The sequence below is a fragment of the Carassius auratus genome, unplaced genomic scaffold (assembly GCF_003368295.1).
Source record: "Carassius auratus strain Wakin unplaced genomic scaffold, ASM336829v1 scaf_tig00017433, whole genome shotgun sequence".
NCBI classification, from domain to species: domain Eukaryota; kingdom Metazoa; phylum Chordata; class Actinopteri; order Cypriniformes; family Cyprinidae; genus Carassius; species Carassius auratus.
Genome location: NW_020524782.1, coordinates 34980 through 45477, shown reverse-complemented (window position 1 = coordinate 45477; position 10498 = coordinate 34980). Strand labels below are relative to the sequence as shown.

The 10498-nt window shown below is 37.2% G+C and overlaps 1 protein-coding gene and 1 long non-coding RNA gene across 2 annotated transcripts; both read left to right on the top strand.

Moving 5' to 3' along the window:
* The first annotated feature begins 204 nt into the window (after positions 1 to 204).
* LOC113075662 (SLAM family member 9-like) lies at positions 205 to 10297 on the top strand. Its single transcript, XM_026248342.1, has 5 exons — positions 205 to 455; positions 1402 to 1731; positions 9226 to 9549; positions 9862 to 10190; positions 10262 to 10297. The coding sequence occupies exons 1-5, from the start codon at positions 413 to 415 to the stop codon at positions 10295 to 10297; spliced, it is 1062 nt and encodes a 353-aa protein (XP_026104127.1). The 5' UTR covers positions 205 to 412.
* On the top strand, positions 5316 to 7390 carry LOC113075664 (uncharacterized). The gene is made up of 2 exons (XR_003281014.1): positions 5316 to 5354; positions 6919 to 7390. It is a non-coding gene; the product is annotated as an uncharacterized LOC113075664 (long non-coding RNA).
* Positions 10298 to 10498: the final 201 nt, after the last annotated feature.

Here is a 10498-nt window from a genome sequence, read left to right as displayed (position 1 = left end):
GCAATTAAATGTAAATATTATATTATGTTATATTGCCCATATTTTAAGTGAAGATATGTCATCATAACAGCAACACTTTAAACTGATATGTAATTATTTCAGTTATTTACTTCACTTGTTTACTATATTCTTCCTATAAGGGGGGCATCGTTCTCCTCGTGCCTTCTAAATCTAAAAAACGTCACACACATGTACAGGCAAGTTACACCTTAAAAAGCATACTGATTCAGTACGTTACAATTTGTGTTCAGTTAATATTCAAATTTCTATTCGGTTGATGAAAGTCGAGATAGATAGTCAATGGAAGTCTCCTGCATGTCTGGAAAGTTTTTTTTTTAAATATATATATTTGAAGTAACACCTGGATGCAGTCCCTCACGTGTGCGTTTTATGTTTTGAGCTGTTAAGGAATATGCCTTACGCGTTTCTCTGTTTTTGCTTATGGCTTTTAGACGGTAAGTTATGCATTTTTTATATCTTCTGTTCGTGTAGTCGTGCATGCTCTTCTCATAAATGGGCACAAGTTTAATCAGTCATATTTCTTCATCGTTCGTTGTGCTAGATGTTTTAAGCTATTTATGCGCAAATGCTTATCATTACAATGGTAACCTTAATGAACTAAACAAATATAATGAAAGTAGCTTTGGAAAAATCGTCTGCCAGATTACTTAAAAAAAAAAAAAAATAAATAAAAAAAAAGATATATATATATATATATATATATATATATATATATATATATATATATATATATATATATAAACCTGCCAAGTTCGGATAAAATTAAGGGAAACCAAAATCAAGTTTATGCAGAAAATGAACTTCTTTTCAGGTTTAACTCGTTTTGCACAATGTTTTGCTGATTATAAATCGTCAGATGCGCTCTCTCAGAATCCGAACTCAATTTCATCGACAATAAGTGTGAAATAATCAACTGTGAAAGTTACATTAACTGCTTGACTTGTTTATCATATGCATGTTTTGCCGATATAAACTATTTAGGCGCAGACGCGGTAGCGCTGTTTTCTGTGCGCTCTAAGCCACAGCTTGAACACTTTTAATAAGGATCCTATATATATACATATATATATATATATATATATATATATATATATATATATATATATATATATATATATATATATATATTAGACCTACCTGAAATAAAGTAATAAATAAAGATCTGTTTACGCTATTTAATTTGCATCTTTGATTTATTGTAATTATTTGTTCTTGCCGGTAAAAATCTGAACCATTAGAAAGACTGGGAGAAAGACGTTTACTTTTTATAAAAATATTCTTACTACACATAACTGACAAATCAAGAACATCTGAGAACAACTATGAAAGATATCTCAGATGAAAGTATTTGCTTTGTTGTTGTTGTCTGTTTTGTTCCAGGTGTATCTGGAGATTATTCAGATGAAATGGTGATCTCAGTGATGGAGGGAGATTCTGTCACTTTAAACACTGATGTTACTGAAATACAAAGAGATGATCTGATACTGTGGACATTTATACTTCCGAATTCAGAGAATCGTATTGCTGAAATCTATAAACAGATTGTCTCTGTGTATGATAATAATGAGAGATTCAGAGACAGACTAAAGATAGATGAGCAGACAGGATCTCTGACTGTCACAAACATCAACAAATTACACTCTGGACTTTATAAACTACAGATAATGAATGGAGATGTCAAACACAAGAGCTTCAATCTTGCTGTCTATGGTGAGTAAACTGAATAAATCACACCAAAAGGGCTTTTTTAAATTAAATTTTAATCTTGTCTGCACTGATAAATCTTGTGCGAAAGTGCACTAAAAGTGCGCTGTTGCGTTATGCCAGGCATACACTGTGCGATTTCTGTGAGATTTCGGCATGGTACCATCTCAAACTGCACGAGTAGATCGCATGTGATGTAAAGCCAAAGCTCAAGATTTGCATGAGCTCACTGTGCGGTCCGATCGTCGAGTTGCGATTTGACTGCTCACACTATACGTGGGGAATCAACACGTAGGATCCCTCAGAACCCGGATGTTTGTGGCTGTTTCAGAATAAACATGCTTTCCCGGGATAAACGCACTGCTTTGGTAATATGCACAATTCTGTGTGCTGAAATGTCCCCGAAAAAAAAAAAAAAAAAAATGCCCACGGCATATCTAGATGCGCAGGTGGCTCAGAGGCAGTGGCCAATGTGATTTATCCCTTTTGCAACGCGAACTGGAGGTAAGCAGGCGTTTTCTTCCTTCTTTTATTTTTATTTTTCTTTGTCATAACTCCACAAGTTTTCCCTCCATCACTTTCTGTCCACACTACACGCCATGTCACCATGGTTTCGTTTATGTAAGTAAAGGCGGGCGTACACGGTGCGATTTTTGCCGTCGTACGAGTTCGCATGCGATTTTTTTCAATCGTGTGGAAATCGCGTATTCTCGTATGGTCGCAGCTCGTATAATTTGCGATGAATTACGAGCCGAGCAGAGTGGCTTACGAGCACTTCCCGACCTCCCGATCATTTTTAAACATGTCTAAAAAGTTCGTGAGCTATCGGTTTGAATTCGTGCCATTTGTGCGGTTGAACGAGCCGATTTGTTGATTTATCTGAAGTTGACCAATCACGAACTAGGAAAACCACAGAAGAAGAAAGACGAAGACGGCAGCTGAAGTCTGTCAGGAACAGCGAGCGCTGTATGATGTTTCTAGCAACGTATTCCAATGCCTTTTTAGTTCTCTCTCTCCCTCCCTCTCTCGCTCACACACGCATATGTAGTTTACAGGGACTCTCCATAGACGTAACGGTATTCTATACTGTATATCCCATACACTACGTCAATCATCACGAAAAATGCATGTTTAAAATTTCTATTAAACATCGTATAGTATTTTTTTTAAAGCCATTTGGTTTACGAGGGCACAGTCCTCACAAACCATGTTTACATTTTAATACCCATTTCAGATATGTATAAACCATATACAAGAACACACACACAGGGTAACCAAACGTCCCGGTTTCCTATTGCTGAAAAATAACCTGTACGTGTAGGAAACAGTCAAGGCTCGTATCAATATTTTATTTGCAGTTATGAGAGAGGGAGAGCAGTTATATTAGGCGCGTTCCACTTGCACCGCTGCACGCACAGAATGATCACCTGTATGACATCAAAGTACCGCGAGAGCGATTCGAATGCATTGGATATGTGCGCTCTCATATCGCTCTCGCGGTAATGTCATACAGTGATCCTTCTGTGCGTGCAGCGCTGCTGCAAGTCGAACGCGTCTATCAACTTCGTGCGATTGCTTCTGGAATTCGCAGGTTGTAAAATCGTGTCGTATATCATCTCGTCCGTACGATTTTCATATAAACTCACTCGTGCCGTGTGCGTGGACATACGATCTTCCGACCATCCGAATTCGCACCGTGTACGCCCGCCTTAAGGGAAACGCGGAAAATCGGGTCGTAGCCCTACTTCAATAGTGCGATACCTCACGAGAGATGACCAAAATTTCTGACATGTCAGAAATCCATCCGACCAACTGATTGCCAGTCGGAAGAGGTTAATCGCCTCTTGTTTCCCCTTGTACACTGCACGAACACTGCATGATAAACGATGCATGAAAATGCTGAAAATCACCCCGACCCAAAAAGAGTCGCAGAAGTCAAAATTTGGCTCAAAATCGGATGAAAATCGCACAGTGTATGCCCGGCCTTACAGGCGTCCCAAGTTTGAATCCCTCCCCTCTCTCACTCCTGCTTCATTTCATGTCTGCGCTCCACTCTCCTGTCACAATAAAGGCAAAACCAAAATGTTTAAAAAATTTTAATCTTTCCTTCATGTTTCGTAGCTCTACTGACTGTTCCAGTCATCAGTGATTTTCCTCAAAGCCCTTCAGTATCAGAAAGATCATCAGGTCAGAATTGTTCACTGCTGTGTTCAGCTGTGAATGTGAGTCATGTGACTCTCTCCTGGTACAAAGGAAACAGTTTACTGTCCAGCATCAGTGTGTCTGATCTCTCTCTACAACTGGAGCTTGAGTGTCTGGATGATTCCTACAGCTGTGTTGTGTCTTATTCATTCACTAACCAGACTAAACATCTCAACACCACTGATCTCTGTCGACCATGTCCAGGTATGTCAGTAGTTTGTTGTGCTGCTTTGTCTCTAAAATAATAATAATTTGAGCTCACATTTTCACATATTTGTGCCTGTGTTGTACAGTATCTTAGGACATGAAGTACAGTACTGTTATAATCTTCATAATGATCTGTAACGGGGCTGACTAGTTGTGAGATGTGTGGATCCATGTGCAAGCTTTTAGTACGCAGAGACAAGGTCATAACAGACATGGGTCAAACACTGGCAAACAGGTATATAGATGGCAAGACAAAGAATAATCTTAGGGCAAGCGTGGGTCTTCGAACAATTTGGGCTTAGCAAGAGGGGTAATCCAGAATCCAGAGCAAAGAGTCAAAACATGAGAAACAGGGCAAGGCAGGAAAAAGACTAAACTATGAAAACTAGAAACTAAGATAAGACTATGAAAACTATAAACTGAAACTAGACTTTGAAAACTAGAAACCGAAACAAGACTATGAAAACAAACACAGAATGGCTTGGTATTGCAGCTATCGCTAGGAGAGGGATATGTGCAGAACAATACTCTGCAGTGTGTGAAAGCAAGTCCAATGCTCATAAAGCGTGTCTGATGATTGTGCTGTGTGTGTGTAATTGGTGGCAGCTGTGTGTGATTGTTTTCAGGTGAATGTGATAGGTGAAATAGAACATGGCAATTGTAGTCCAGGGTGTACTGTGCAGTGTGAGAGTCTGTGATGTGGATGATGACCTCTGCTGGTGAATTAATGGAAGTTCGGTGACCGGATAATGGCATGATCTATAAATTACGAAAACTTGACAAATGTAAATTATATTTAAACAATTTAAAACAGGAATAGTTTTTTTTTTTTTTTTAAGTAAATTATTGACGGGCTAATCGATTATCAAAATTATTTTACATTAATGAGAGATTTTGCTTCATTTATTGCAGATGGTCAGTCTGAGTCTGTCAAACATCTAATGATTGCTATTATAATACTGCTGCTGCTGCTGCTAGTGATCTCAGCTTCAGCTGTGTTGATGTCCAGTCGCAGGAGACACAAACAATCAACACAAGAAAGTAAGTTACCTACAAAAGAGAGAGAGAAAAAAAGCTTTTTAAGCCGTTTTAATATTCAAATGTCCCAACAATTTTTATTTATTTTATTTTGTAAATATATCATTACTAAACAGCTCGGACTACTGTGGAAGAGGTGGAGTACTGATGCCATGATTACTACAAACAAAGCTCAAGATTCGGTAAGATGTGTTTGTTGTTCTCTGCACTTTTATATGTATGATGCTGCAGCATGAATAATTTCAAAACTGTGCTCTTACTTGCTTTTTTTATTTTGTGGCCAAAGTTATGAAACCAAGACACAAAAAACTGTACATTGTATTTTTACTTGTTTAAAGGACTTAAGATCTCGAATGATCACCCTCGTGACTGACTATGAATTTTGGCTTCAGTTCAGTTCTTCTGTGTCTATGTGCATGTACTTACATGATCTTGAAGCATTTCAGTCCATTTTTTGTGTGGGATTTCAACTTCTCACAGCATTCCTTTTCTCCATGTATAAATGGTATTACCAGGGGTGTCCCCGACTAAGGATTTTCATAATCGAATCAGAATTTTTTAATCTTGCCGATATTCGACTAATACTCGAATCATATGTTTGGGGGCTGGTCAAAGTACATTGAGTCAAGTCAGACATAATTACTGATGTTAACACATAACGAACACAATTTTTTTTACAACAGTGTAATAATATACAATAGCTCTCATTATAACTTTATTCTTAAACGTTAGCAGTTACTGTTCTGCATTAATGTTTTGAGCTGTGCATGCGGAAGATGACTAGCAGAGTGACGCATTTGATAGCAAGTTTTAAATCAATGGTATTCAACTCATAATTACATATAGAATACGCTTCGTTATTTACTCAACATAACGCTAATATTAAGACTTAAAGGCTATTTGCAAAAAGTGCCCGAATGCTCATATCTGCGCGGCCCTGAATGTGAACTAATTTTGGGGACACATTATTCACAAAACAATGTGCAAAAACACTGCAGCTAAACTCTAAAAATACACAGCATTTTAGGATAATGGTCTTGTCATTATAATAGTATGTATAACAGTCCCAGTAACAGTCCCAGTCATAGTAACTAATATTCTACATTGCAGTTTGTCCTGCTCGCGCTGTGCGCTAAAAAGATATTACCGTAGTACTACAATGAAGCGCATGACTCAAAACCAAATGCATCTTATATCAGGTTAATAATATATCCACCATATATATATACACCAGCTGAAATGATTTGAAATCACTTGTACCCTACCAGTTCGAAATAATCCAGTCTCTGCCTGTGTCAGTTTGAGTCTTGGTAAAGTTTTTAATTCCTGCCGCCAAGATGATCCTCTTGTGAAACATAAATCTATAGGGGTGGTTGGATTTATTCACACACTTTAAAATATTAATTTGAAGCTACTTTCTTTTCAGATTCTTACAGCTTTATCATAACAGGCTGTATATTAACTTATTGGGAGAAAACCGGTAGTTCTATGTTAAATCAGACATTTGAGCTCCCCCATATAGTCAAAATGGCATAATCAATAACACCCCGCGAATATTCGACTGTTAGATTGGTAGTTGTATCAGGCTCCTCAAATCAAATCATCAATTCGTCAACTATTCGGGGTCACCCGGTATTACTGTGTTTTTTTGTTTTGTTTCTAAATCGTTATGCTGTAAGCATATGTAGTATTTTTACAGTATTTTCCAGTATTTTACAGTATTTTCCTGTGTCTGTTTTCTTACAGGAGACTAATGGACAGAATCAGACAGAGTATTCAGAGGTGTTTTTCAGATGATGATCATTCAGACTGTATTATTATAAAGCTCATCTTATTACAGGCCAGAGCATTTTGGAGCAAATATCAGAATGTAACAAAGCTTCAAGTCTCAAAGTTGCACTGCAAATCTACTGGTTGTGGCATTGTTTACTACAAATGATAAAAGTACTTGATGAAGAGAATTTGATCCTTAACAAGAAAAAATACTAGAATTGTAGAGTTTTCACAACAGGCAACCTTTCACTTAATTTAATTTCTGACCTCAATCTTGTCTGAGGCTGCACAGCTTCATACCTTCATACCTAGTATAATCATGTCTAGACTTGAGTTTAGCTGGTTTGTGTAGTATAATTTTCACACCCATCCAAGTGATTCATATCCTAGTTCTGATTATAAAACAATAGTCATGAAAAACTGGGCAAAAATAGCTCAAAAGAAAGAAGAAAGTTCAGAAAAGGAACCAGCCAGAGCTACAAACATTATTGTATATTGAGTCTAACCCAAATGTATACAGTCATGGAATCACCGAGGCTCCATCTGTTGACTATTTGTGAGTTTTACCTGTAGCATAATCAAGTCAGCCCCTGCTGGTAGAAAACTATGTATTTACTTCGACAAACTTCGTAGCATACCAAGCAATTACAAACAATTTAGTAGTAGTATTCAGTAAGAAGTGAAACTTTCAATCCAAGTATGTACATAAGTGTCATATTGCAGAATGTCATACATTTGCTCAAATACATTTTAAATTTTTCTAAAGAATGCTGACAGAATGTAAACATCCACATTGTTACGGCCCTTGGCCTGTCTTTGCTTGTTCTCTTGCCCCTCCTCTATTTCAGACTTGATTGCTGTCACCTGAGAAGAATTGTTTAAATAGGAGATTCGCTGCTGGATTGCTCGCTATCTTCCTGATCTGTTCCGGTGGCTAGAAGCTTGAACGCTGCTCGGTAGACCTGTTCAGGTCCATGCCTCGCTTGGGACACCAGCATTCTTCACCGATGCACATTTGAGTTTAAGTTTATGTCTTCTGTTACACTCAACACTTGCAGTCATACACATCATACATCCATGCATTTGCCCTACACTACTGATATTGACATTAACACACCCCATATTTGGGTTTTGTTGTTTAGACTTGTGTTGGATACACAATTAATTTGCCTTTTGCACCGTTTGTTTGTGGCATGGTCTCCTATCGCTTGTTATGGCTCTGAGTTAGTCATAAAACACATCACCCTGTAGCTCAAGACTAATCACACACTGAAGCTAAACTTATTGAAAGAATAAAAAATATTCACTGAAACTATTTGTAATAGGTTTTAGCATTTGTCCTGAAGCATACTGGCAGTTTCTGCCCCTTTTGCAGGTTTGTTCTTTTGTACCTAATGTTTTTATTGTGTTGTAATTTCAATGGCTGCAGAAAAATAAACACACTACAACATGCTCTCTGTACTTTTTTTTTTTTGTCTTATGTCACAGAAATGTTCAAATAAACAACAAATTAACTATTTTAAAATAAATAATTGAAAAATATATTTTAAAAAAATATTTATTTTATTTTTAATGGCCTAAATCAGGCATCATTTAGAGTCACGTGATTGGACTGTTTCTCTGCTGTCGTTGTTAGCAGTCTGTTGGTTTCACAGGATGTGGTTTGTAAGTGAGATATGAGGAAGCATTTAGTGAGAGATTAAGGAATATTTAAATATTATAATGTACTTTTGTAGTAAGAAAAATATAACCTCTGAAAACAAAAGTCAGAAGATGTGTATAGTCTCCGGCTCGTGAAACAGTTTAGGAAACTGCTATCAGTTTGTTTGAGGCTCTTTATTCTCTCTGACTCACTAGAAGCTCAGTTTGAGAGTTTGACTGAGATCTGTTGTGGTCTGCCTCTTTTAGTTTATGAGGTCTGGACTCAAACGCTGTATTTGTGAGCAGTGTGTTCATGAATTTAGGACTCAACAAGTCATCTGAAGAAAACATAGTTTGATTATTTCTTGAATCTCTGTTGTTCTTCGTTTCGGACACATTTTAAAGAAGATGATCTCAAATCCTGCTGTTTTCTGTCTACTGGTGTTTGTCACAAAGTGTAAGTGATTTTAATTTTCCTTTTACTGAATTCATATGTATATAAAACTAGGCTTGATGTTTTTTTATTTGTTTGGTTTGTTCAGATAAGATAAATGTGGATTAGTTCACTTCATGCATCACTATTAATATGCAATGAATATATTTTATTTTTCTTTAAAAAAAAAAAAAACGTTGTTTCAGGTGTGTTTGTCGCTGTGACAGATGAAGTGAAGTCAGTGTCAGTGCTGAAGGGAGATTCTGTCTCTCTAAACACTGATGTTAAAGTACAGAGAGATTACATGATTCTGTGGAGGTTTGGACCTCAAAACACTCGAATAGCTGAAATCATTAAAAGAGACCAAATCAACTTTATTTTTGCCAGTAATGATGGACGATTCAGAGACAAACTGCTGTTGGACAATCAAACTGGATCTCTGACCATCAGAAACATCAGATCTGAACACTCTGAACTGACCATCATCAGTGAAAAAACCTCACTGAAGAGCTTCAGTGTTACTGTGTACGGTGAGTAAACTCTCACTAATTGTTAATTTATTATTTATTCTAGGCTGAAATGTGTATGCTGCACAAAAGTTTCTAAATGCTTGCACAGATCTACAGCTGAACTGACAAATAATATATCAAATAGCTGCTCAAACACTACTTTGGAGTACATGTGCAAACATTAATTTCCTGCTTGATTTTGCATTGCAAATTTTGGTTTCTTCTTATTAGACTTCCAAAAAAACATCTCCATCATGTTCTTTTTAGTTGTTGTTCATTGATAATACTGAGATAACACTTACTTTTACTTGTTCTTTCTATATTGTTTTCCAGCTCCTCTTCCTTCTCCTGTCATCACCAGTAACTCTTCGAACTGTTCTTCATCTTCATCATCTTCATCTAAACGTTCATCAGTGTCTAATTGTTCACTGCTGTGTTCAGTGGTTAATGTGAGTGCTGTGACTCTCTCCTGGTACAAAGGAAACAGTTTATTGTCCAGCATCAGTGTGTCTGATCTCAGCATCAGTCTCTCTCTACCTCTGGAGGTGGAATATCAGGAGAACAACATCTACAGCTGTGTGATCAACAATCCCATCACAAACCAGACTCAACACAACATCAACATCACTCAACTCTGTCACACGTGTCCAGGTACGTCAGTGGTAATTTTGGTGCTCTTTAAAGACCTGAAAGGGTTAAAATGAGCACTGTGTTCTTCTGCTTCTTTCCTCAGACTCTGTTCATTGTTGTGGTTCTACTGAAGCTGTGATCCGATTGGTCGTCTCTGCTCTGGTGGGCGTGGCTGCAATTGCTGCTGTAGTTTATGACTTGAGATCTGGAAGAGCTCAGTAAAACAGAACACAAGCAGGGAGCGATGTTTTCTAATCTAACAGGATGTGTTAAATATAACACAGGTTGAATGCGATGCCAAGGGGCACAAAATCTTTCTTTGCAAAATAAACTGTGACTA

What these genes read in the sequence shown, in the direction of transcription:
- LOC113075662 (XM_026248342.1), top strand. Translation starts at nt 413, where the DNA reads ATGCCTTACGCGTTTCTCTGTTTTTGCTTATGGCTTTTAGACG. An exon ending in TTGCTTATGGCTTTTAGACG is followed by an intron (nt 456 to 1,401) that starts GTAAGTTATGCA and finishes GTTTTGTTCCAG; the next exon opens with GTGTATCTGGAGATTATTCA. An exon ending in CTTCAGTGTTACTGTGTACG is followed by an intron (nt 9,550 to 9,861) that starts GTGAGTAAACTC and finishes ATTGTTTTCCAG; the next exon opens with CTCCTCTTCCTTCTCCTGTC.